The sequence below is a fragment of the Watersipora subatra genome, chromosome 3 (assembly GCF_963576615.1).
Source record: "Watersipora subatra chromosome 3, tzWatSuba1.1, whole genome shotgun sequence".
Taxonomy (NCBI): domain Eukaryota; kingdom Metazoa; phylum Bryozoa; class Gymnolaemata; order Cheilostomatida; family Watersiporidae; genus Watersipora; species Watersipora subatra.
The window spans coordinates 63,428,500-63,454,237 of record NC_088710.1 but is presented as its reverse complement, the minus strand read 5'-3'; the positions used below and the strand labels follow the sequence as shown (position 1 = coordinate 63,454,237).

The 25,738-nt window shown below is 36.4% G+C and overlaps 1 protein-coding gene across 2 annotated transcripts in view; it reads left to right on the top strand.

Moving 5' to 3' along the window:
- Window positions 1-1,135: 1,135 nt before the first annotated feature.
- Window positions 1,136-25,738, top strand: part of LOC137391349 (high affinity cAMP-specific and IBMX-insensitive 3',5'-cyclic phosphodiesterase 8A-like) — a 38,970-nt gene continuing 14,367 nt past the window's right edge. For both annotated transcript variants that reach the window (XM_068077796.1, XM_068077795.1), the window contains exons 1-8: window positions 1,136-1,511; window positions 10,719-10,775; window positions 18,302-18,492; window positions 19,061-19,123; window positions 20,258-20,309; window positions 22,287-22,454; window positions 24,160-24,294; window positions 24,946-25,034. In XM_068077796.1, coding sequence (XP_067933897.1) covers window positions 1,281-1,511; window positions 10,719-10,775; window positions 18,302-18,492; window positions 19,061-19,123; window positions 20,258-20,309; window positions 22,287-22,454; window positions 24,160-24,294; window positions 24,946-25,034 — 986 coding nt within the window. In that variant the 5' untranslated portion in view covers window positions 1,136-1,280. The remainder of the gene's footprint in view (window positions 1,512-10,718; window positions 10,776-18,301; window positions 18,493-19,060; window positions 19,124-20,257; window positions 20,310-22,286; window positions 22,455-24,159; window positions 24,295-24,945; window positions 25,035-25,738) is intronic.

Here is a 25,738-nt window from a genome sequence, read left to right as displayed (position 1 = left end):
AGACATAGTAAGTGCTATTTTTGCTATTTTAAAATATTTTCATTAAATTGTTAGTACTGAAGGTATGTTAAGAGTAGGAGAACAGCTGTTTGCTTTGGAGCATCTCGTTAGGTTAATGGAAAGTTTAGAGTCTCTGTTTTATTGCTATAGTCGCTTGTCACAATTGTTGTTATTAACCCACGACATCCCGGATATTTCAGCAAAAACATATAGTCAAAGTAAAAAGCTTTTGTTGTGTAAGTGCTTCATCTTTGTTTGCTGACAAAAAATAGGAACAAAAACTTTTCAGGAGAATTATGCAACTTGAGCACTTGCCAGGAAGAGCTTTGGCAGGTATATCAACTTGCATAGTGCGCATAATATTTTGTTCTCTTCCTGTATTTTGCTGTCTTATCATTAATTACACCACCTAACACGTTATTGCATGGAAACGCATTGTGTCGGAGTTTTATGATTAGGGTTGCCGATATCAACGAATTGTTTGCCTTTCTTGTCTACGCGCCGTAGCATCGAGAGCTTCCAAAGATTTGATAGCATTACCTGGAGACTGTCCACACGCTGACACACGCTGACACACTCATACTGAGCTTCGGGATCTAATACTATATCATGATACTGTAACAACAAAATTGATAAATTTGGGTACCCGGAGATTTATTACAATAAATGAGCAACATCAAACAATCTTGTCGTCATATCTCACCCGGATCCAACCTCTGCTAAATTATTTGTGATAAAACGCATTTTCTACAGCTACATATTACATTATTACGTCATTTTACGTCATATTACTAGATATATTTGGTGTGTATTACATGTAAATATTTACACATCTATATAACTAGTGAGCCAGTCAATGTTGAGTTAACATTGCTGCTGACCAAGTGCCAGTTTGTCAGTATAAGTATGCTAGGTGAGATAGCCTGTGTGTTTATGCTAGCTCTACTATCAGACCCTCGACTGTCTTGACCCTCCTGGGTCATTTATAGCCACGCGTGTTTATCCTCCTTCTTATTGGCTAAGCATCATCTAATGGCGGGGATCAGTTGAAGCACCTAGTAGCTAGTAAATATAGGCAACATCAATCTCTGTATGTCATTCGTAGGTTCAGACTGTGTCCGTAAACAGTTTCTTCTAAAGTGCCTACTTTACCAAGCTTCGTATCTTTGGTAAACACTTTAGCAAGAAACTGCTGTTAATCATTTCGAACGTTACCTACTGTTTCTGAAATACTATTTGGTGAATATAAATCAACATTAGATAACGTTGGAGAGAGTGCGATGTCGTGGGTCAGCCGCGCGGCGGGAAAATGCAATAGGACTGGCTCTGAACTTACTAGTGGAAATGTTACACCGTATATCGCCAAATTAGGCGGAAACTCTGAACTGTCTCATAGCAAGGTGCGGGCGAGGCAGTGGTATCTCAGCAATAATAACTGCTTGGAGCTCAACAACACTGGTCAGCTAGTACGCCCATCCGAGATAAAGTCGCTTAGGAACGGAATCAGCTCGGTGAGTGCTAACATTTCATATTCAGCTGCTTAAGAAGTGAATTGCAATGACCTCCTCAATTTGTCAACAGCTGTCACAGCAGTTACCATATGTTACCAGTTACCAAACTTAACCAAATTTTGTTTTATTTGCAAACCAGAATCAAGTAATTTAACATAAAACTTGAAATTCTATAACCGCAGAAGTAGTAGCAACGACATGAACAAAAATGACGCATTTAATATAATATTATTTTATAAAGTACGTCAAAAGTTAAACGGTTATCAAAACTCGCTCGTGTAGCTATCCGGGATGCGCCAGCCGTTGCTAGGCGAAATAGTCAGTCATTACAATGGACTGTCAAACGTCTTTATTCAAAAATCTTACGCCGTAAACATGACAAAGACATGCTATGATACATGTTGAAACAAGTGCATAAATCAAATGACATAGCGCACACTGATATATGCAGGAAACCAATGGCACCCCAAGAAACCACTCGAATCTGTCAACATGTGAGATTCTTTCCTACCGCTTGTTGTCTTGTTGTCTCATCTCTCAGTTTCTCATTGACTAATTAACTGTAAGCCTAAGAAAGGGTTCCTTCAGTTGTCGACCTTCGTGAACTTTGCATGTCCTAGAGTTAAGTTTTGATATTCCTACTTTTGAGCCAATTAAGTTTGCATATTATGGTTAATGATGAATAATCCGCCTTCAAAGTAAACATGAAGTTTTAAGTATATTATGATAAATATGTCACCAACTGCAAACATTATTTGCTTTGTTTGCTACAAATAAACATAAAATTAGGAATTACAAGAAAAATCTAGAGCAGTTAAACACATTCATATTTTCTACAATTTGTAAATAAATTTTTTATAAACTTCGATTGAACAAAGGTAGCTTTTAGTTCTTGGTTCTGAGAACTTTTTTAACTGCTGCATTACAAGTGACAATGAGCTGCCAATCCAAGGCACCTCTTCTGATGTAAAACTTGGCTAATCGCTATATAGGATTAACACATTTATACATTTGCCTCTCGTATCGTATTCATACAGAGACTACATTTTCTGCTTTACTTGTCCATTCTTGAAACCTTCCTCAGGTTTCTCATCTATTCAATCATATTTAGATATTTTCTTCAAACTGAGACTGTCTCTGCATAGACATGAGTTGTTGTTGTTACCTTATGCATTTATTACTAGGTATTTAAGCTTACGCAATAGAACCAATCGGCTTGATGCTGTTTTGTTAGCTGGAGTTATGCGGTACATTCACAAGGTATGAGAGTGAGAGCAGATTGAGAGCAGGGTGAGAGCGCTATGTGTGGTAGTCTGCACTAACCAGACTGTTTCATCGTCTGATAAGAGATGAAAACTAAGTCAGGCAATTTTATAATGCACGAACAATGATGTAGTGCTCGTGTTCAAATCCCATACGGCGCAATCTTTTTTTATCAATTTTATAACGCACGAACAACCAAAATCATACTAATGAGATCTCCAAAGTGAGATATTTCTTGGAAAAAGAAAAATTATGAAACTAGTTCGAATCCACGAGTACTATGTGCATTGCGAAAGGGGGTGTCGTAGTGCTCGTGTTCAACTCCCATACGATGCAATCTTTTTTCACAACTTCCTACCGTTGCTTTGGGAAAATGGTCAAACGGCTAGATGCCACTTTTATTTTAGAAAAGATCTTAAGAACACAACATGTTTACACGATGTTGTTTAAAATTTACGCGCCTGTTTATATACTTCCTATCTTCTTACTATACTTTTGGTGTTCATTATCAGCATTAGAATACGAAGATAACTACAGGAAAAGATCCCATTAGTCACAAACTAAATATTAACTAACTGATAATGTTAGCAGATTACAGCACCCCTCGTGAAGAGATTGTACAGAGTAGATTACAGCACCCCTAGAAAAGAGTTTGTAAACATCTGCAAGCTAAGGTTACATGTTTTTAAGTGATTTCTGAAAACAATGTCCTCAACATTAACTTCGAAGTAGTCAGGCGTTGTTCAGCACAGTTCTACCAATTTAAAGGTTGATTAGCAGTACAAATTCTTATAGCATTAATAGCAGCAGATAAAATTACAGATTGAGGATTCAATGATATTTTTGCACTATTTTTACCCCATACTAGGTTTCACTGACATTTTCAAGTCATGAAAATGGGCTGAAAGATCAGTGATTTTTATACAATATTTATCCGAAAAAACTGTGACGCTTTATAATTATATTGAAATCACTAATTTTTTTAAGTACAGAAAATGATCAAGAAGTGTCGATTCAAAATTCTTACTTAGGAAAGTGGAGCATGGTTATAATTTTCAATATGTTTCCGATTTGTGGGAAAGAAGAGTTTTTGCTTGTGCACTTGCATGCACAAGCAAAAACTCGTCGACCAAACCTAGCTTCCAAGTAGTTGGATTACAAGAGTGCACCACCACTCCCAGCAAATTGTCGTCGAAACGACAAAAAATTGTCGTTTCGACGACAATTTCGGTGTGCATGCACACCGAAATTGTCGTCGAAACGCTTTTAATTGGTTAAACAAATTATTAGCGAGCACGATTTTAGCTGCTTTTGCAATTTACATAGTCAAAAACGCATAACACGACACGCAAAAAAAGTATTAATGTAATTTGCCATAGTAAATACGATACCAGTGACTTGATTACACTATTGTTGGTTTTATCGTTTGGACAGCATGGCTACAAATCATTTCTTTTTTAATAATAACAATTTCTTTTGTAGCAGCAAAAGTTCTGCCGTAAAAAGAGTTGCCATCTTTAGCGCAATCAAGTCAGTTGTATCGTATTTACTATAAAAAATTGCGTTAGTATTCTTTTTGCGTGTCGCGTTATGTGTCTTGGACTATATACATATCAAAAGCTGCTAGAATCATGCTCGCTAATAATTTAGCCTATTAAAAGTTTCGTCGACTATTTTGGTGGGCATGCACAGCTCTGACAATTCTGCGAAATTTGGCTGAATAATTCCGTGTATTTCGTTCATTTCATGATTTCAGTGAGCCAACAATAAAATCGTTACGTGTGGTCGTACCTTAACACCATGTATCCCTGTTGTCACCTGTACCGAGACAGATTGATTACACTATGTATCCCTGTTGTATGATAAGAAATAAAAAACCTCTTTTTGTATTTTTTAGCGATTTTACTTTTTGTTATACATATTACATTTAATTACAAATATATTAAATTTGTTTTATTTTATGTGTAATTACTCGGTAGATTTTTTGGAGCTTTTGATTGAATTAACAAAGTTTAAGCAATTTTATGGAAATATTTGATTCCTCAAGTAGGTCCTATGTAAAGATTAGACTGAAATTATCAAAATACATAATTTCACTTGAATCTAATTTGTTGAACCAAAACTAATACATCATGCAAAGGTAATTTTAGCATTAACACAGTATAAATAGCTCTTTAACTTATTACAAAAACTTAGACTATAACACACGAGGCTTTCTTAACATTCATTTCTTACTTACCATTTATTTATAACACAGAAAACACCCACCTCGCTTGGTAACATTGAAATATGGCACTTCAGCTGCCTTTAGAATTTTTGCGCACTGCATATTTTCTAGCTGCCCAGGCAACTTCATTGTCAAAACATTTAAATGATAGGCGCTTTTTTATGGAAGCGCCAGTTCTAACCATGATAAGAATATTCAGAAAACATTGCTCATGGAGGTTTGGTTGATATAATTGCAAGACCGATTCATTCTTCCATGCGGCCCTTAAGGTAACATTTATAGCCGTCACTATAATTATTTCCATGACACGGCTAATCCATAGGTTTGAGTCGCGAGATTGAAATGGCAAATATCCGCGAGTCAAGTGAGTTTTGTTACTCGCAAATTTTACCGAATCTGACGTGATTGCGAGAGATGGAAACGGCACTTTCGAATGATGCGTAAGAAAATTGCATGTAAATTATTCCATTTTAAACATTTTCCACCCTTCATTCGCTATTGTTTTTATTTGAGTAGTTCCAAATGTTCCGCTATAGAAATATGACATAGAATTTCTTATCTTTCTAACGGAGTGCCAGTGTTAATCCAACATGATAATGTCTAATGAAACATTGCACAATTCCAAATCCACATCATCCGCGCATCGGAAACACAGTGATCGGAGAGCTCCTACTAAGGCCCTGCCTGGTGTAGCCAGTCCTCCAGACGAACAATAGTTCAGTGAAGATGAATTGGTTGTTTATTCTAAAATAAGCCATGCGCTTTGTAGATATGAAAACAGCAGAAATTTACCTTCCTTATAGTAGGCGCATGGCAAACAACCAAAACCAATCAGAAAGTGTGACCAAGACCAAACTGGTAGATAATGTTGCAGGGTCTCAGAGCTCATTTGCATATTGTTCTCTACCTACCCATCAGTTCTTATGTGATTCATTTGATTGCTAAATACCTTTGAATAGTGTAATGACATATTTGTGGATCTTAAACACAACGGCTTCTTGTTTTTTTTTTCTAGAAACCACAAATCTGCAGGATAAGTTAATAATTGCTCATACTAAGAGAGTCGTAATCCTTGTGAATCGGATGATTACAGATAAACTTACACAAAACTTTAGGAGATTTTATCAGAAAGTATCGGCATTTTTCCATCATATGCGACTGTTTTTGATGTTTGAGATGATATGACTACCAGGACGTTTCAAGATTAAAATCGACAAAACTTGATCGTGGCTTTAAAACTCTAAGAAGACAAGTGTGAGCTGAAACGATGTTACTAGTTATTATAGTTGCGATAAATGATATCGACTATTGCGTTCAAGTTGCAGTGTACTCTGCGTTGCATCAAGTTTTGTCGATTTTAATCTTGAAGTATCCTGGCAGTAAGACTACCTCCAACATCAAAAACGATCACAAATAATAGAAAAATACTGATACTTTTTGATAAAATTGTCTAACATTTGGTACAAGTTCACCTCTAAGGCATCTTTCTCACAACTAAAAGTGTAAATACATATAGTCGAGTAGAATGGTAGGTAGAATTATAAAGAATAAACAAGGTAAGCAAACTAATAGACTGAGAAACAAGCTAGTGAGTGAAGATGCGCAGGTAGAAGTGCCAGTGTATAAACAGGCGAGTGAAGATGCGCAAGTAACAGTTGCAGTGCACAAACAAGCGCGTGAAGATGCACAGGTAGAAATGTCAGTACATAAACAATCGAGTAAAGATGCGCAGGTAAAAGTGTTAGTGCACAAACAAGCAAGTGAAGATGCGCAGGTAGAAGTGTCGGTGCATAAATAAGTGAGCAAAGATGCGCAGGTAGAAGTGTCAGTGTACAAACAAACGAGTGAAGGTGAGCAGGTAGAAGTTTCAGTACACAAACTAGAGAGTGAAGATACGCAGGTAGAAGTGTCAGTGCATAAACAAGTGAGTGAAGGTGCGCAGGTAGAAGTGTCAGTGCACAAACAAGTGAGTGAAAGTGCGCAGGTAAAAGTGTCAGTGCATAAACAAGTGAGTGAAGATGCACAGGTAGAAGTGTCACTGCATAAACAAGCGAGTGAAAGTGAGCAGGTAGAAGTGTCACTGCATAAACAAGTGAGTGAAGACATGCAGGTAGAAGTGTCAGTCTGCAAACAAGTGAGTGAAGATGCGCAGGTAGAGATGTCAGTGCATAAACAAGTGAGTGAAGATGCTCAGGTAAAAGTGTCAGTGTACAAACAAATGAGTGAAGATGCGCAGGTAAAAGTATCACTGCACAAACAAGGAAATCATAAATCATCTTTCAAGATTTAGCTTGTGAAATTGCTAATTCCTCTGCCTACAGAACTAGAAAGATTAAGTTCTGCGTAGCCTCGCATCTTATCCTTCTTCAATTTTTAACTGATTCCATTTTTAACAGTTTTCATCAAGCTTGCGGGTGTAATCATAACTTTAAAGTTTTGAATGAAAAAAATTAAACTTTGGCTAAATTAGCAAAATTAGTGATACTTTTTAGAGATTATTTTACTAGCAAAATATCATGTTTTAATAAGTACTATATTTTCAACTTTTGCAACTAGCGAATTGCTATTCGACCAGTTTTAAGCAAATATCTTTTGGAATAACTATCTTTTAGGGGCTCATAAAATTATTGGAGTATGCTAATAATGACAATGTTTCGATTTCTATGATTTCTGAATTTTATGAAGGTCAAGGTTGTATCTTTCTAATTATTGTTAGTCATATTAAATGGAAGCTACATGTATGTAGTCTGCTAAGGTCATCACCATGAGCATTCTCTTCATACATATACATGTAGATTTGTGGTAAAGATTCCCGCTTGTATAATCAAAGTTTTCAACTGTACACAGGGTCATTGTTTAATAGCTATGCAAGGACTCCTTATCGTTGTTAGGTTTATGCTAGGTTCAAGCCTCCGACCTAAACACAAACTTTGCGTCTCAATCCTGCTAAAAATCTGAAAGCGGTTGTCTAAAACAGACACTATGTTCCAGTGTGGTTCATCTGTGAATTGCTGAATGAAACTAAGAATCTGTCTGGGTTTAATTGATGGTTTAATATTTTATCTATGATTCAGTGCATACAATTTTAAAAAAAGTCTAGAAAAAGCTAGACTAAACAGACCGATGTTTCATGAAGCAGAAAACATTGCCTTATACTGAATGATCAATATTTCCCACATGTTCTTCATGATCCTTCCTTTTATGTCGATGTCGTTCAACTGCACAGGATGTATTGCTGATGAAGATATGCATTCAGTTATATACTACAAACAATACTCTTTTATTTTACTTAGAAGTGAACAGAACTATTGAAATTGTTTTGGCAGATTTTTCGAAACATACAAAGTCTGCTCGTCACTAACAAAAATAACCAATAAAATAAGAGCACTACAAAAGCAGGCTGACTAGTGGTAGACACCAACTAGTTGAACTTCAAGTGATGCTGCTGTAGGCACGTGCTGAACATATAACCAGGGTTTTAGTCTAAAACCCTGGTTATATGTTCAGATTCCTAGCGAAGAACGGTGCCTTTTCAAGGTTCTCATCAACTTCATAATATTATTTAAACTTGCCATAACACTTCTGACATTAGGAATGTTTCTACAAGATTTGTTTGGTACGAGACCATGACCATATAGTAAAAGACGAGCTTTGTCTGTTAAGGTACTAAGGCTCTGAAAGTGCGCACAAATTAAAGCATCAAATGTGACAGGTTTATTACACTTCGATAGAAGACCTTGTTTCTCTTTGATGCCTCCTACTTGGCAGCCTAACAAAATACGTTATATAATATAAACTATGAGTAGAGAAAACCTGAAGTTAACTTGATAGATTTTATACCAGTGCTTCTCTAGCAAAGCATATTTCATTGTCTTAGCAACCCATGGTTGGTACATTCTTTTTGTGGCTACTTACTCCCTGATTCAGAGTTCACCTGATCACAATGAACGAAGATAAAATCATGAGAGAGAGAGTTACCTAACCGTTCAGTGACTCAGTATATTTTATTCTTCCTTAAGGTGTGACTGCACAGGTCATTGCTTTTGGGTGCAACTACTGGGGGGCGGCCATCAATACTGATGTTATAAGTGACTACACCAATTTTGGCACGATAATACAAATTCTTTTATTAGGCTTTACATGTAGCCAGAATCTTAATTTATATATATAAATTTAAGCATTAGTTTGTTTGCCGTAGGTCCAGTTCTAGGAGCAAAAAAAATGCTTCGCAGTAGAATAGGACTCCGAAATACTGGTTTTGCAGACAGGCATACTAACTACTACACCACATGGCTACCTTGCCATACTGTGAAATAATTGTGGACGCAATTCTTACACCTGCCAATCTTTAACGGCGCGCGTGGCTGTCGGTATACTGGAAGAGAAATGCATCTCTAGACTTCCCCAAATTGCTATAAATAAATGTATATATATAGCGTAAACTTAACTGAACTTACAGCACACACAGAAATAAGCACCCTCATTTAAAAGTTAGAATGGTAAAGGTTGTATCTGGTGATTAAAAATAACTTTTTTCTTCAAAGAAATTTTTCATTACCCGTGCAACGCTGTCCACTCAGCTAGTAATAGTATATTGAACGGTAAGATTAAGTTTTCAAGAATATTTTTAATGACAATATTTTATGTTTTTAAGTTGTGAATATTATCGTAACGATAGTCTTATTTCTTCTGGTGACATTTCAAAATACAAAAGCACTCATTGCTGTTAGAATTAGACAATGAGATGCTGGGGATGAAAAAGGATTCCTAAAAAACAAACATGCTGCACTTGCTGCCAGAGACCTTGGAGAGCTGAGATAAATGGATCGCTATACACATCCCTTTAAAAAGGATGGGTTTCATCTTCTATCAATAATTTTTAGAGCGAATTCACTGCCATAAGCTCTGCTTATAAATCCAAACATCTATTTGTTGAGTTGTTTATAAGGACAATAGCTGAACGTGTAAGCAGTAATCATATCCATTCAGAGCTTGACTTCCCCCAGCACTTGTAAAGATATCATAAGAAATTATTGATTGAGCAGACGGACAGACAGACAGACAGACAGACTTAGTAATAAAACTGAGATCTTGGATTATTTTATTCAACTGTTTCAGGTTTTGGCTTGTGGAGTAATAAAAACGCAGAAATACCTTTTCGTACCTGACATCTCATGAGGGCTTTATCCCCTCTAAGGGTGTCTATTGCCCTATGTTTGTGGGATTTTGTTGGCATTATTGGATAGCACTAGACTGAATGCTATACGATAATGATAATCCATGATTAGTACATCTGAAATTATTAACATACTAGAAATCTTAAACACCAAGCTGTCTTGAAAACAACTTGTTGTGTTTTCGTTTCGTATATTGCTTTTTTTGAATATTTTGCAAATACATATGACAAAGCAAATTCGCTTTTGATTATAGATTTGTCATTCTAATGAAGTAGTCTCAGTAACTCATGCAATTTTGCATACTTGAAGCTTTTAGCACATGTACGGTTTACGAAGACATAATACCTGTAATCATCTAGACCTGTCACTGATATGCTAAATGTGTCACTATGACTGTCGTGTTCTGGCAGCCAGAAACACTAAACAACCTCTTTTACGAACCAGCAACAACCAAAAATATATCAAATCAAAAGGTCCTTTTTCCTTTTAAACCTTTCTGGGCACAGTGGCCATTACTGTCAAACTTTGCTGCTCTTGTAGGATGGAGACAACAACATCTCTAGTGGAAAAATGAAGCTCTGGATGACTAACGTGACGGTAGGTGGTCCTGTCATTGCGGTAAAGGAAAGCACTGCTTAATATGTGTCATAGATATGCTTTCTCCTCACTAATGTTGCAACACAAATAAATAATTCAAGATTTGTCAGGTACACTAAAAGTTGTTTCAAAAGGCTTGTATCAAAGACTGTTGCCTAGTGAGAGTCTACAAGGATTGCATTGTTTTATTATTCTTCTAAGTGTGCAACAACTAGAGGTTCTCTTTCAGTTTCCTAAACAGCGTTGACTACCACCATTGGAAACTAAAGTTGTTTGAAACATGTTAATTTTTCATGCCTCAAACATGCGCTTACACAACATTTTTGGAGATTTTATCTGAAAATATCGGTATTTTTCTATCATTTGCGGTTGTTTTTGATATTTGAGGTGATCTGAAGGCCAAAATATTTTAAGATTAAAATCGAAAAAACTTGATTGCGGTTTGAAACGTTCAGAAGAAAAATATGTGTGAAATGACATCACTAGTTGATATCGTTTATTATATATCTATAATCTATATCTTATATATCTATAATCTATATCTTATATATCTATAATCTATATCTTATATATCTATAATCTATATCTTATATATCTATAATCTATATCTTATATATCTATAATTGATATCAGCTATTTCGTTCAAGTTGAAGAGTCACTCATCTCTATTCTGTTGGTCTCTTTGCAACTATAGGCATCATAATCATACTTTTGCTCTGAGCGTTTTAATCGAAACCAGGTTTTGTAAATTTTAACCTTGAACCCAGCAATCAGATAACCTTAAATATCAAAAACAATCGCAAACGATAGAAAAATACTGATACTTTCTGATAAATTCTACCAGAGTTTTGTGTGAGCTTATCTTTAAGCACTTCTAATGTACAAACCAAATAATCATTTTTACCAAACTCTGTTCCCTCTATACAATGGTTATCAAATTAAAAAATATCTACTAGTAAACAATTGTGTACTTTAAAGAGAATTTGTTGTTTAACATGAGGAAGGGAGAGACAGTCCCCCATATGATGGATTTTGAAAATGCAACTCTATAAAATATCCTGTATTGATTCGCAGAGTCTACCGGGACTGCAGTGTAATTTCCTTATGTGTATATCAAACTGTATCTACACTATATGTACCTCACACTGCACCTACACGTTACATGTACCTCACACTGCATCTACACGCTACATGCACCTCCCACTGCATGTACTCCCTTCTTGTACACTACACTGTGTGTACACATTACATAAACCTCACACTGCTTATCCACGTTACATGTACATCACATTGCATGTACACACGACATGAACCTCGCACTGCATGTACACACTACATGTACCTCATACTATGTGTACATTCTAAATGTACCTCACACTACGTGTACACACTACATGTACCTCATATTACATGTACACACTACATGTATCTCATAATGCATGTACACATTACCAAGTATTTATTAACTATAATTCCCTATCAACATGTAAAAGGCAAGGTTTCTAGAGCAACTGCATGTGACATATCAGTCAGTCCAATGTCTTTCATCTGTAATCATCAATATTTATCATGATTTTGCCATAAGGCCCTATCAACCTGTTGGAGTTTGTTTAGAATGTTTCTGTATCGCCAATATTCATTGGTTAATTCTGTCGGTGATGAGTGCACCAACAAATTATTTTATTTTCTTACTAAAAAGTGATAATTGGAAATACCCTTTAGTGTGAAACCTCATCGGACAATATATCACTATCATAGATGTTATTTACCCTTCATTCGTATCATAGATACTATTTAGAATAGCAAGTATTATGATGAAAACATTATGCCGCACAATTGGCCGGCGTAACCAAGCAAACAGAGATATGCTGTTACTTTTCTCTAAATCAATGCTCTAAAACAGCGGCATGTGTAGCCTTAGATTAAGCAGTAAATCTTATCATAACGGGTGAATAGCACAAGACCCGCAATAACACCTATCGTTACCATACTTCTGTTAGACAGTTGACTATTAAGTTCTAGTGTGGCACAAGAGTGTCCGCTAGGTACATACTTTGGCTTTACTGTGGAGCTTTTGCGAGTCTTGACTTTAGGTTGCAGGCTAAGGGCTCTAACAGCTATAAGACACAGTTAATTCCTATGACACAGTTAATCCCTATGACCATAACTAAAATTTAAAAAAATGTTGCATATTAAGCTGGGAGGTAGAACATGCAATGTCAGTAATTATTGGCCGCCGCTAAATTTACGTCATGCAAAAAAAACTGCGGTGTGACCTGATACAACGTCATAACAAGCCGTCAACGATATATCACTTGATACTAGTACAATGATAAAGATGTAAATATCGGAATATTTCGTTTATAAAATAGTGATAGCTAACCAAACACCTAATCACAAGTTCTGCGAAAATTGCCACGAAATTGGTAAATCTGTCTGAATGTTCATAAAGCAAGATTGAGCTCAAAATTTACTGGATCTCTCCTTGAGCCTTTTAAACATTTGCTGCCATTTGATAATAATTAATAATTACTTTTGTGGTAGCGGTAAGCTTTTTAAGAGTTTGCTGTCATTGTGATGTTTATACAACAATTATCTTTTAGACTATACTATATCTGGCGTAATATTATACTATATAGCGTGATATATAGTATAGTGATATACTATATAGCCTAATATTTAAGATCTTCAACAAGGGCACGTTAAAGATCCACCTCTGTTCTTCACATATTGGGCAAGTGAAATGGCTACCTGGCTCTGTCAGACTGGACGTGTTGCACTGGCATCCCTTCAGGTTAATCTGACAGTTGCGGAAGTGGTAGATACTGAGAACCAGGTCACCTCTTCTCTACCATAGTGCTTGACCCAAGTATGCATCGCTAAGTTGCAAGTCATTGTCAATTTCGATAGACAGTCATATTATTATTATAATATCCAAGAATTCTATCGTATTACGTCGTCAAACATGCTTGGTTTGCAAAAAGTTCTGCTGCAGTGATATAAATAGCCCCCTTCCTTCCCCAGTATAATCTCTCTCGGCATAATCCAGTTTTATGTGATGTGATCAGCTATATTGAGAAAAAGTTTAGTCAGGAAAACTCTGCCATCTGGTTTGCCTCTTGGAAGCGTATCACTAACTGGCAGGTCACTTCTGTGTAAAGCCCTGGCTCCACACCCCGATAGGTCACTCCTGTGTAAAGCCCTGGCTCCACACCCCGATAGGTCACTCCTGTGTAAAGCCCTGGCTCCACACCCCGATGAAACATCAAAACTTTTGCATAGCCAATGCACTGTCCATGCGCCGTTTTGAAACGAACACGTTGGTCTATGCCAGTAGAGATAGAACCAACGCATCTTTGGATGATTTTCTTATAATGATCTTGATTCCATTTTATTCATTTCCAACAAATGCTAATTGTGTCTAATATTGGCTGTCTAATGACCTTGACACCACATAAGCAACTAATTAGATATGGACAGAGATATACTCACTAATAGCATATATAGTTCAGTCACTAATAGAAATTGCAATTGTCTATAAAACGTTTCAGATAGCTTTTTTCAAAATTAGATATGCCAAAATTCTTTTTTGTTTTGGTCTAATTTATGTCACAGACTTGAAGTATTATTTTACTTCATTATTTTCATTATTGACTTGTAGTGTTTTTGTTGAGCAAAATATAGTAATGGATATCATTGCACAAATGCTGTTGCTATCACAAATAGTTGATAATCCACGTTGCAATACAAATATTTTAATAATACTTCAATAATGGTACTGGAAAATCCAACAAGGACGTCATGGCTTTCCCATGGCTGAAGCCAATTTTTATTGGCCGATCTATTTCTCAGCACATTTTTCACACGGGTTAACCTATTTTTTATTACAAACTATTCATGATTTAGTAGTGTTGATGTGTAGTCACAGCAAATATCTAGACAATGTATTGGTGATGCATTTCTTCAGCGTGTGTAACCTGGCTTGAGAAAAGAAGAGTGGTGCTTTTCAATGCTTTTGTTGTAACTACACGTAGTACCAAAAACACCCAAATATTTTTGAAGTCGAAATTATAGCAAACATTATTAGGCTACATTGTTGTTCAAGAAAACAAGTTAAGTTTTACGAAATTGATACGTATATAATATAATATATATATTATATTATATAATATGTATATAATATGTAGATAATCTAATAGCAGCCCACGCTTCCTTGTAAGCGCCTGTAAACGGTGCTTCCTAATTAGTGGTCTGACCATTATTCAGTCAGTTGGCTCCATGCCAATCCTGAGCATTTTTTATAAGAGGGGTAAACATCGCGACCAACTTCTTGAATGTAAATATGAGGATGTGTGGGGTGCCTTTTGTATGAAAATTAGTACATACACTCTCAAAATCTGATCTCAAAAAGGTTAACGTTTTATGTTAGTACACTAGAAGTATTGTTAAACTGCTTGATGTTTTAGAAATAATTTAGCCTAGCTTTAATCTCTTATTCTACAAGGTTCATTCTGATCTCATATTGTAGTAAGAAACTACACTGTACTAAAAGCTTCTTTTGTTGAAAAAAAATTGTACTAAGAACAATCTTATCCAAAAATGCCAGGTTTCTGAGAGTTTGATCGATGAGTGTGCATGCCGTGTAGAAGAGAGATAACTCCAGAGTTAGTGGTCTACAATTTAATCTTGATTATCATGTTCTTTATTGCTACACTTGACAAAGCAGTATGTAAAGTCTACGTGTATGTAGTTTTCTAACAATCCTTTTATTTTCGAACAACTTTCTTCATTCTCTTTCACTCACAAGCATGGAGATAAAAATATTCTAATCTCTTTAAGACCAAAATTCACTTTGCTGTGAAATTTCACTAAAACTTTTCAAAGCTTCATATATAGACAGTAAGAGTTAGCGACACTTTTGAGCAATTAGAAAATTTGTATTGCGGTAGATTTTTCTTCTATTCTCTAATGTAATGGATCGATTTTTTTTCTATTAAATCTTACGGATAAGTCGTTTAATAAGTATTTAACATAGAAACAGCGTTCAAATTTTTTTCCGACAAAACTATCCAGAGACATGAGTCATTGCTATCATTGGCTCAATCATTACCAAAACATCTTCTACGGATGATGTAACTGGGACATTAAAGACATGTACAAGGAGTCATTTTGAAGTCTTATAATTGCAACTTTCCTTGCAAGCATTACCCAAGGTATCTTTTCTCAGACCACTTTTCCATGGTCTCCACCTGTAGAATGATTGTCCTATACAAGCCTTAGACGCTTGCATTGGAAGAACCAAGCAAATCCCTAGTCACAGCTAAAAAACCTCATCCTGTCAGTCATTACCACTCAGTACACTCCATCAACCCTAAATCATAGATCTGTACTAGTTTATAAGTTTCACTGTTCATTTGCAAGTTCCTTAGAGATTCATTAGCATAATCGAAAATATTTTGGACCTTGACGAAGGTTTTTGATTGCTTTTGCCAATTACAGCAAATTCATTATCAAATTTATTCGTTGCCAAGTTTCATAACTTGTTGGGCAATTCGAAGGTGCATTCAATCAGGCTACAAAGTTAACCTAAATTATATTTAGAAACTGTTAGCAAAAGTATTTATGCTTTTGGAAGTGACAGAGGCTTTCAACAAGCCTTTCTAAAGAGTTGAGTGACTCCAGTTTTATTTATAAAAAATCCAATTAGAGCTGAAGTGAGGAAGTCTCTCGTGACTTCTAGTTTCTGTAGTGAATATAGTCAGCGAGGATTCACTGATGACTTTTTAAACGTAGCGCCTCAAAAAGCTGAAACAGATCGACTTTTCATGATTGAATATTTGCCAAAAACAAATATAGACTTGTCTCCCTAGGTCAGTCTTTTTTACAATAGAATGGTGAATTTCTAATCACTACTCATTTTAATTACTGAGTACACAATACTTCGTATTTGTGAACTTGGCAAAAATTTTAAAAATTTGCTGCTTCCATACTTACATGGAGTGAAAAATCCCAAATTTTGAACATGTTGTTTTTGTATTGTTTAATTAAGTTTGATTAGAAAAAACAAAAATTCGACTTCAGTTAAATTTAACAAAATTTTAGTTAATTGCGATATACTTTTTCTTGTATAGCTAGACAGTGACACATGATATACTTAAATTTCTTGTCATTAGGTATTTGAAGAATTGAATGGTATAACAAGGCATAGATAGTTTATTCCTGATAAGATTGGTTTTCGTGGTGAATATTAGGCTATCTTCAACAAAGTTATGCAAATGCTTTAGGGAACAGGAAACAATGAGTTGATAGTGAGTGGCTCAAAGCATTTATTCTTTCAGTTAGTCGAGTAAATTATCTGCTACATAACGATAAGGGTACGACTTCATGTTAGTTATTGACTCTCGTTACTGCCCATAGGCAAGCACGGTAATTTGTTACAAATTGTTTCAAGAGAAGTTGGCTCATGGTTAAAATAAAGTTGTCTACAGTAGTTAGCCCAATTTTTTGTAACAGCGAAAACCTTTTTTCCTCTGTCAAACCTTTTATTATTGTATTTCTGAATGTCAGCAAGACAAAGGTTTAGTTCAAATGAAAACAATTGTGGACTGCATAGCATTTTACTCAACAAGTTTAGTATTATAGTATTATAGTTTAGTATATATAGTGTAACAAATAAAATAGTAGAGGTATGTTCATGCGTTGCACTTGGTTATTTTTTGGCAAAATGAAGGAATATTCATTAGCTAAAGCAATCTACCTAGACCACCCTTGCAGACGCCTAATCCTGCAGCTGCACTCGCTGCTCAGCCATTGGCCAACCGCCGAGGTACACCACAAACTTAGTTAATAGTACTTAAAAAATGGCAACCAAATATTTCTGCCCAGACTTTTTTGGTGAGAGGAAGAAAACTTGGCCAGCCATGCGTGAAACCAGAACCTCAGTATTTTAATATCTTTTTGTTCATATAAACACTCTTTCTGACCTCTGTTGTTGCTCCTTGTGTTTCCGTAGGTTGCTGAATGCAGAAGACAAGGAAATTCATTCCGCTAGTTACTGTTGATTAATGATTCGCTCACCATTTTTAGTGAGAGACTTGGTTGGCTATCGGCATGCATACATTGAGTCTGCGTACACTAGTACTACTTTGATTACTGACCAACTAAATTTTTTAGATTTTGTTTCTTGAATGTGTTGCCAAAAACAATAATATAGCCTTTATAGACATAGTATCTGTTGCTCCACCGTGATATGACATGAGCTAGTACTCACTTTGACAACTACACCTCATGTATTTACTGATAAGTCATTACTTATTGTAACCATGGAGGTGTGGTCTGTGGCACAGCAAAGCATGCTTTGGTTATTCTTATGACAGAACCCAGGAGTGTTTCATTTAATCTAACAGGTTGGAACTTTGACTAGAGATTTTCCAACTAGAAGTACAATATGTGGACTGTAGACTGATTGTGGACAGTATGTGGACTGATTATGAGAATATAAAGAGCAAATAGATCTGTTGCTACAGGTTTTGATGGTCTTTGGAAAAGAAGACGCTCAAAGTGACACGCTGAAAAAGGCTGCAGACAAAGCTGGATTCGGAGTGACGCTCGTCAAGAGCGCAGAAGCTGCCATTGAGTCATACGTGAACAATCAACAGGATCTTATAATCATAGACTGCAGGCATTCCCTATACTTCGAGCATGACAACCTCTGCAGGTTTGTGCAGCCCTAGTATTAATTGGCATTCTGTGAACTCTGAGCATGACAACCTCTGCAGGTTTTGTCAGCCCTGGTGTTAGTTGACATTTCTTTAAATTTGAGCATGACCACCTCTGTGGGTTTGTGCAGCCTAGCGTTAGTTGGAAATTCTTAAGCTCTGAGAATGACAACCTCTGCAGGTTTGTTCAGCCCTGATGTTAGCTGGCACTGCTTTAACTGAGAGCGACATCATCCGCAGGTTTGTTTATTCCTGGTGTTAGTTGGCATTACTTAAGCTCTGAGAATGACAACCTCCGCAGGTTTGTTCAGCCCTCGCTTGAATTGATAAAGGCTGAACAAGACTGCCATTACTCGAAGAAGTGTAAAGTTTGATCCAATAAGGAGTATTTAATAGATTCCGCTTAATGCTACTGACTTACTCTCTTCTATAGATGATATTTTAATATTAGGTGACATAAGTCAGTCATTCTTTTTACTCTTTTATATTTTGTACCAAGTGATCCTTTTGTTTGTTTTGTACCATTAGTTTACCTTATTTTATTAACACATCAATTTTTTCTTACAGATCTCTCAAGTCTAAATACCCTAAAGGATACTCACGATTTCTAGCCATAACAAGCAACAAGCGGTGAGTAAGCCTGGCAGCCCTTAGTAGAAGAAGTCTTAACCCTTTGAACTCTGGCCGTCCTTGTCAAGGTGTGTCAGTATCCCTAGGCGATTTTTTCAACGGTTGAAAGTTTTAAAACTTTTATTAAAATTATCTAAAAATGCTCATAACATAATGCTATTTGGTAAAGTACAGATAAAAAAGCTCGGCAACCTACAGCTAATGTCACTAAATTAAAAAACAATTTTTTCACAGTTCTTCAGGGAAAACCATAAAAATTCGTACGATTTTAAAAATTTGTAAAAATCTTTACAGTAGCATCATATCTATTGAGCACAAGTTCATCGTTGTTTCATGACTCAGAATAATCTGGAAAATTATAGTTCGTATTATATAATTCTTCATCTGCATCACCATCATCCATGACCTACCCCAACAAACGAGTCGTATCAATTTTTTTGCGATAATGTTCCAATAAAAATTGATATTATAATGAAGGAAGTTGATAAAGATACTTGAAAACAGTTAAAAATGGAAGTGAATTTTCTGGTCTAACATCCCGTGCAAAAGTTAATTTAATTGGTTTGCTCTGTTACTTAGAAACAGCATTTGTTAACAGAGTCGTGTGAATGACGGTATTCCGGCCGTTAGGGTTTCTGACATGCCAGAATACTCTAACGCAGTGCCGGAATACCGGCCGCTAAAGTTCAAAGGGTTAAAGGATGTACCCTAATTTACATACATTTATTAAATGTGTAAAACCCGCTTCATAACGTACACCTTGTAGTGTTCTTAGTTTATCCTCAACAACTGCACTTTACTCGGTGCTTTGGGTTGCCTTATTCGAATAGCGAACTCGTGAGTGCTGCTTTGAAGTTATTGGAAGCTCCATGACTTACGAGCCTAGGCATGATTAATGTAGCTAGCGTATCAGAGTTAGCTAATGACATACACATTCATCCCGACGACGGCGAACTTTTTCCCAACCAATCGCAGCCTGGCTTTGTTTTCTACAAGCGGAGGCTACATGTCTTGCTGTAGAAGACTTAATCTTGGCACGAGCCTAACTATGATCTTCCATGATTGAGATGCTTCCTTGAAATATATATTTCAGCTCCTCCGACCTTTGACCTTATGCTACCTAATCTATTGCAGTGACAAAGATGAGCCATCCATTATTCCTTATCTTCAGTCTGGTTTCACCAGGGTGAGTAGAGCATGTAATAGCTATGGCAGCAATTAAACCTCAAAAAGATTATTTTCTAAAAAAATGCAAATTTCAGGACGCATTACAAAAAAATCTAGAGTTATTCATCTCCGGGTTTACATATGTGCTAACTGATTTCACTCCGCCTTTGACAAGAGATAAAACATTACTCAAATGAAAAACCGAATTTTGCTGTCATCATTTTTGAAAAATAAGAATAGAAGTCTAAGCAGGACTCTTAATAGTAATATGTACTCACTGGTCTAATTTAGTTATGAGTATCAACTTTAGAGTTCAGAGTAAACCTGACGATAACTAAGATTTCTTTTACTTTCAATCCGATGCCGGCATCTGGGTGTTTAGGAGACTGGTTCTCAGGCAACAGACAGAGTTCTGAAACCAAGTACTTTTAGCGACCTGGTAGAAGGCATGGAGCATATGCGTGGGAAGTTAGGATGGAATCAATCAAAAATGTGGAAATGCCTAGCGTTTGCACGAACTAACAGACAGACAAAATGACAAAGTGGAATTTATTTATATACATATCTATCTACAGTACGTTGTGGCCATCAGAAACGATAAATAAAAACAGAATCTAATGAATAACAATAGAAAAATAACAATAAAGTTTTAACCAACGCCATTGGCTGAGAAGACAAGAGATCCAATGAGAGTGTTTTGAGTAGAGAGCTCATAGCAAGCTACAATTAGGTTTGGCTATGGTCGGGTGGGGTGGGGTTATGGTCGGGTGGGGTGGGGAAAGTCAGAAAGGCATGAAAATCGGTATAATGTTCTTACATAAAAGCCCATGCACCATCTTCCCAACATTCTCTATATCGGACATTTAAATGTAATAGAACTGAAACATTAATAGGTGTTCATAGAATAGAAACCTTCTAACCAGGATATTACTAGGTCACTTTCGTGAGCAACTGCGGTGAGACAACAACTAGCTGAGCCTATAGTCGTAGCTGTAGCCAGATAGTAGCAACATAGAAAGTATGAGGAATCTCAAAATGCCTCACCTAATCGGCTTACCCGCGGCTTACCTACGGTCTTGCTTGTCTAATAGTCTTTAATCCGCTAGTAGGAACCTCAACAATCCTAAATATGGCCATTTAAGGATAGTCTGGAAAGAATTGAAACTGCTAGATATGAAAGTTAGTTGCTGAACTGAGATTAGGCGCTTTTAGTTTGTTTGGTGTTTGTTGTTTCACACGAATGCCAAAACTGCCAAAAACCCTACAAGGGAAACGGATGAGCGGATAAAATCACAGAGTTAGACAAATTGGCAGCGTTTGTTTCCTTTCCTGCTCTCATCATCGACAGACATCTATCTGATTAACGCCCATAACACATCCTTCTTCCCGCTGCCGTATGCCACTGCCTCACTCTTTCTCTTTCTTAAGAAGTTTGGCAGAAAAATTAAGATAAAATCTGATGTTGTTATCTAGTGAGTAAACAAACAATTTGCCAGAGAGTGTAAAGCTTGATTTCCTGCCTCAGCTAACCTCCTTAACAGCAGCAAACACGGAGCTACTCATCTCTATTGATGCATGATTACGGTATAAGATATATGAGCAAAGGAATTTATTGTTGTTTGTTTCCATCAAGATATGCCTTTTGGAGTTTGTAAGCTCTCATAGCTTTTACCACAAACAAACAATGTGCCAGCAGCAGCCATTGTTACTTGTTACACTGACCTGGTATTAACGAGCCTATAAAACACTGATAGTTGTACAAGTATGCAATTTCATCCTCTTTTTACAGGGAACTATTTGGCTAGACTCTAGCAAATACAAATAATTGTATCTATACCAACTTTTTGCCTTTTGACAGGCACCTCAGGGGTTTACCAAGTAAACTGTGCAATATGTTATTGTGGGCACCCGTAAATTCTAATGCCCACCTAACCGCATCTTCCCGTTTCAATGCGTAACTGTTTGTTTATAAATAACTTCCTTGGGTTCCTTTCAGAGGATGGTAGAGTGTACAAACATTGCAACAGTTTTTAACGAACTCGTGAGTATAGAGCGAGGGGAAATAAGACCGCAGCAACAACTACAAGCTTACAACACACTCTCCTTGGCCCTACAGAATATCGATGAGTCTGTTGAAATTACTGACAATAAGTTCAGAACAGAGGTAAGTTTATACTTTCTGCTATAAGAGCAGGCAGATGCCCTCTTCTTATGAAGTAACCCAGAGAGTTACCTTGGAGAACTTCATTAATTCGTTAATGAGAATGTTCCCAGAATTCGCCCAAACTCGCTAAAAAGGCTCAATTCGGCCTAATTAGATGATTTTGAGCGTTTTGCAACATTTTGACAAAAACGAAAAAAGGACTAATTTATTGCTATTGAAAAAACTTTTTCTAAGAATTAGTATTGTTTGCCTCCTATGTATGAAACAAAACTAAAGGTTTATTAGTGAGTATAACCAATGTCCTTGAGATCTATAGTTTTCTAATGTTAGACAAAGTGCAAGATTCAGACTGAGTCCACTGATGACCGTTCTACTGAATGGCTTTTAAGTATTTAAGCACGAACCAAACATTAATTATCGTGAGCCACACAGAAAAATTCTTTAATCACCCTAGCAATATCCGAGATTTTTTCTGAACAAAGGAATTAAATCTGCTCTTCATAATATACATCGAGTGCGTTTTTGTGGAGAAACGGAGTGTGTTCTGTTGGTAGTTGAGTATCTTTGGAGGTACAACATTTATTGAACACAATAAATTATGCTATCAAATTTTAATTAGAATCCACCAGAGCTAACCAAAATCTTGCTGGATCATATATGAGTTTTTTTATTGATAATTGGCATGCATAGGTAGTTAAACGCAGGTCAAATCTAGGTCAGAGAAAGGCATTAGTCACTATAGAAAATTCAAGGCTATTAGATAGTGTCTGAGAAGGTGAATTACGAGCAAGAGCTCATTCGCAATTACTCGTAATGAATGCAGAAATTTATTAAAACACTAACGGTGAGCCGTAGGTGAGCCGTACGTTAGCCGTAGCTAGCGGAATTGTGAGAAAGAGTAAGAGATGGAGAGAGGAAGCTATAGTTTGCACTCAACATGACCTGTTTATGGTGATGTTATGAGCTGGTGTAACACTGGTCATTAAGGGGGCTGCCTGTGGCTTTCAAAGAATGTAATGCGGAATAGAGTACTATTAACAAGTATTGAGGCATTTGGGTTTCATCCTACCATAACGTAGAGGATGAATGATGGTAGGCCGGACTGCCGTTTGCCCGTCAATTGGTTTTAGGGTTTATAGAGAAGGCTATATACAGTCATATAAATATTTTATACAGAATGATACCTATAATTTGTATAAATAGTTATCCATTAAAATTAAAACCACTGCTCCTTCCAGTTGAGTGCTCTTCTGTGTGAAGTCCTGCATAAACTAACCACTTCTCAAGTTTAACAACATAGATAGCTGGGAGTGAGGTAGGCTGTATGAGCCAATAAGTTCTTAGGCTATATGGAGCACACAAATGTTACATCAAGTTAGAGTGTATGAACCTACATGTATAAGTTCTCAGGCTATATTGGCTGTATAGAGGACACAAATTTTATGCAAGGTTAGAGTGTATGTGCCTATATATTCTCAGGCTATATAGAACCCACAAATGCTATGCAAAATCAGTCATTTTCAATACATGTATGACAGGCTAGTTGCAAATAAGACAAGAATGCAGAACAAGGTTTTTACAATACAGGCATCTACCAAAAATTGGTTGCTCACAACAAATTGGTAGGAATTTTTGGAAACATTAGGAAACATTTTGTTTCTGCCTTATCATTGGTTATAGAAATGCATTTTCTTTTGTGTAACAGTTTGTGAACGGTGCATTTGAGAAAGCAACTGGATACACAGCGAAAGACGTGGTTGGAACGTATGCGCAAGACAGATTGCAAGTAGACAACTGCAACGAGGAGCAAACTATGGTCTATCACATGAAGAAAAATGAAGTATGTATCGGTGGATTTAGACAATGCATCCCATTAATCATTGTAGGCGGGGAGACAACTCAGTCATTTGTTACTAATGTAAAATATCTGAGAGGATGTAGCATATTATATCCTGTCAACACTACGGTGTTCTCTTAGCAACCTGACAACTTGAGATGTCAAATAGTTGGATGCTTCACCATTGCCATGGTGTTCATCTGTGTCTCAAAAGTGGAGAAGAAATTCGATGACACCCCTACTTGCTTAGAGATTCTTGAAAATTCGTAAGGTGACCACACTGGAAGTGACTATTCAGAAAAAAAATTTATTTCAAAAATTATTGTGAAGCTTTGTTATCTTTACAGTAGTCGTGTCAACTCTTTTCAGAAAAATATTTGGTAATTGAGCAATTTCTATCTCCATAATCGAACAATAACAGCAACCATTAACTGTACAACTGATCAACTGTACAACTGATCAACTGTACAACTGTACAACTGTACAACTGATCAACTGTACAACTGATCAACTGTACAACTGATCAACTGTACAACTGATCAACTGTACAACTGATCAACTGTACAACTGATCAACTGTACAACTGATCAACTGTACAACTGATCAACTGTACAAAACTAGTAAGACTGTACACATCGTTTGAACATGTTGCAGCACTGGGAAGGTATACAGTCAGTACGCAGGAAGAATGGAGATACTATACAGTGTAGATGCAAGATAGTACCTGTAGAAATGGCGCCAGGGTAAGTCTGCTGAACAAATCTCTTGGTTGTTTCACTTTACATCATGCTGCTGTTGGCATCACGTTCTTTGATGAACACTGTACTACTTTTCCAATATAAGAAATACATATTACTTTTTGTTAGTTCTTTGGATATTGCACGCGCAGTTTTTAAATTATGTAAAAACTATTCTAGTCATCACAAAATTGAGAAGATAACTCCACTAAAAGTTTACTGTAAACTTGTGCATAAAATTGGTTAGTAAAGTTGTTAAAGGTTGACTTGCAACAAAATTCACATTACAGTTATTTGGTATCAAAAGATTCACCATGTCTTACTCTGTTGTGTTGTAGGTGCAAAATATGTGGGAATGTGATTACACGCTCTTAAAAGCTCAAAAGCGAACAGTTAATCGCAGCCATCACGAAAACGCCATAGGTTGGAATCCTTTTATTTCGAAAACGTACTCAAACATTGTGGTTATGGTTTTGACACGTGGTGTTATCACGTGAAATGAAAGACCAATAAATGGCTCAATACAAAATGTCTCGTAGCACTAGTTTATGACAAACACTTCGGGTTTTACCGGAAAGCCCTTATCTAATATAGATGCTCGCTACTTTACAGTTTCATTTCAGCTTGGTCTAATCATCTAGTCGTAATACTTCCCATACTTCCTGCCAAATGGCGCGAACAATTTCTGCCGCATTTTTCGACTATCACGG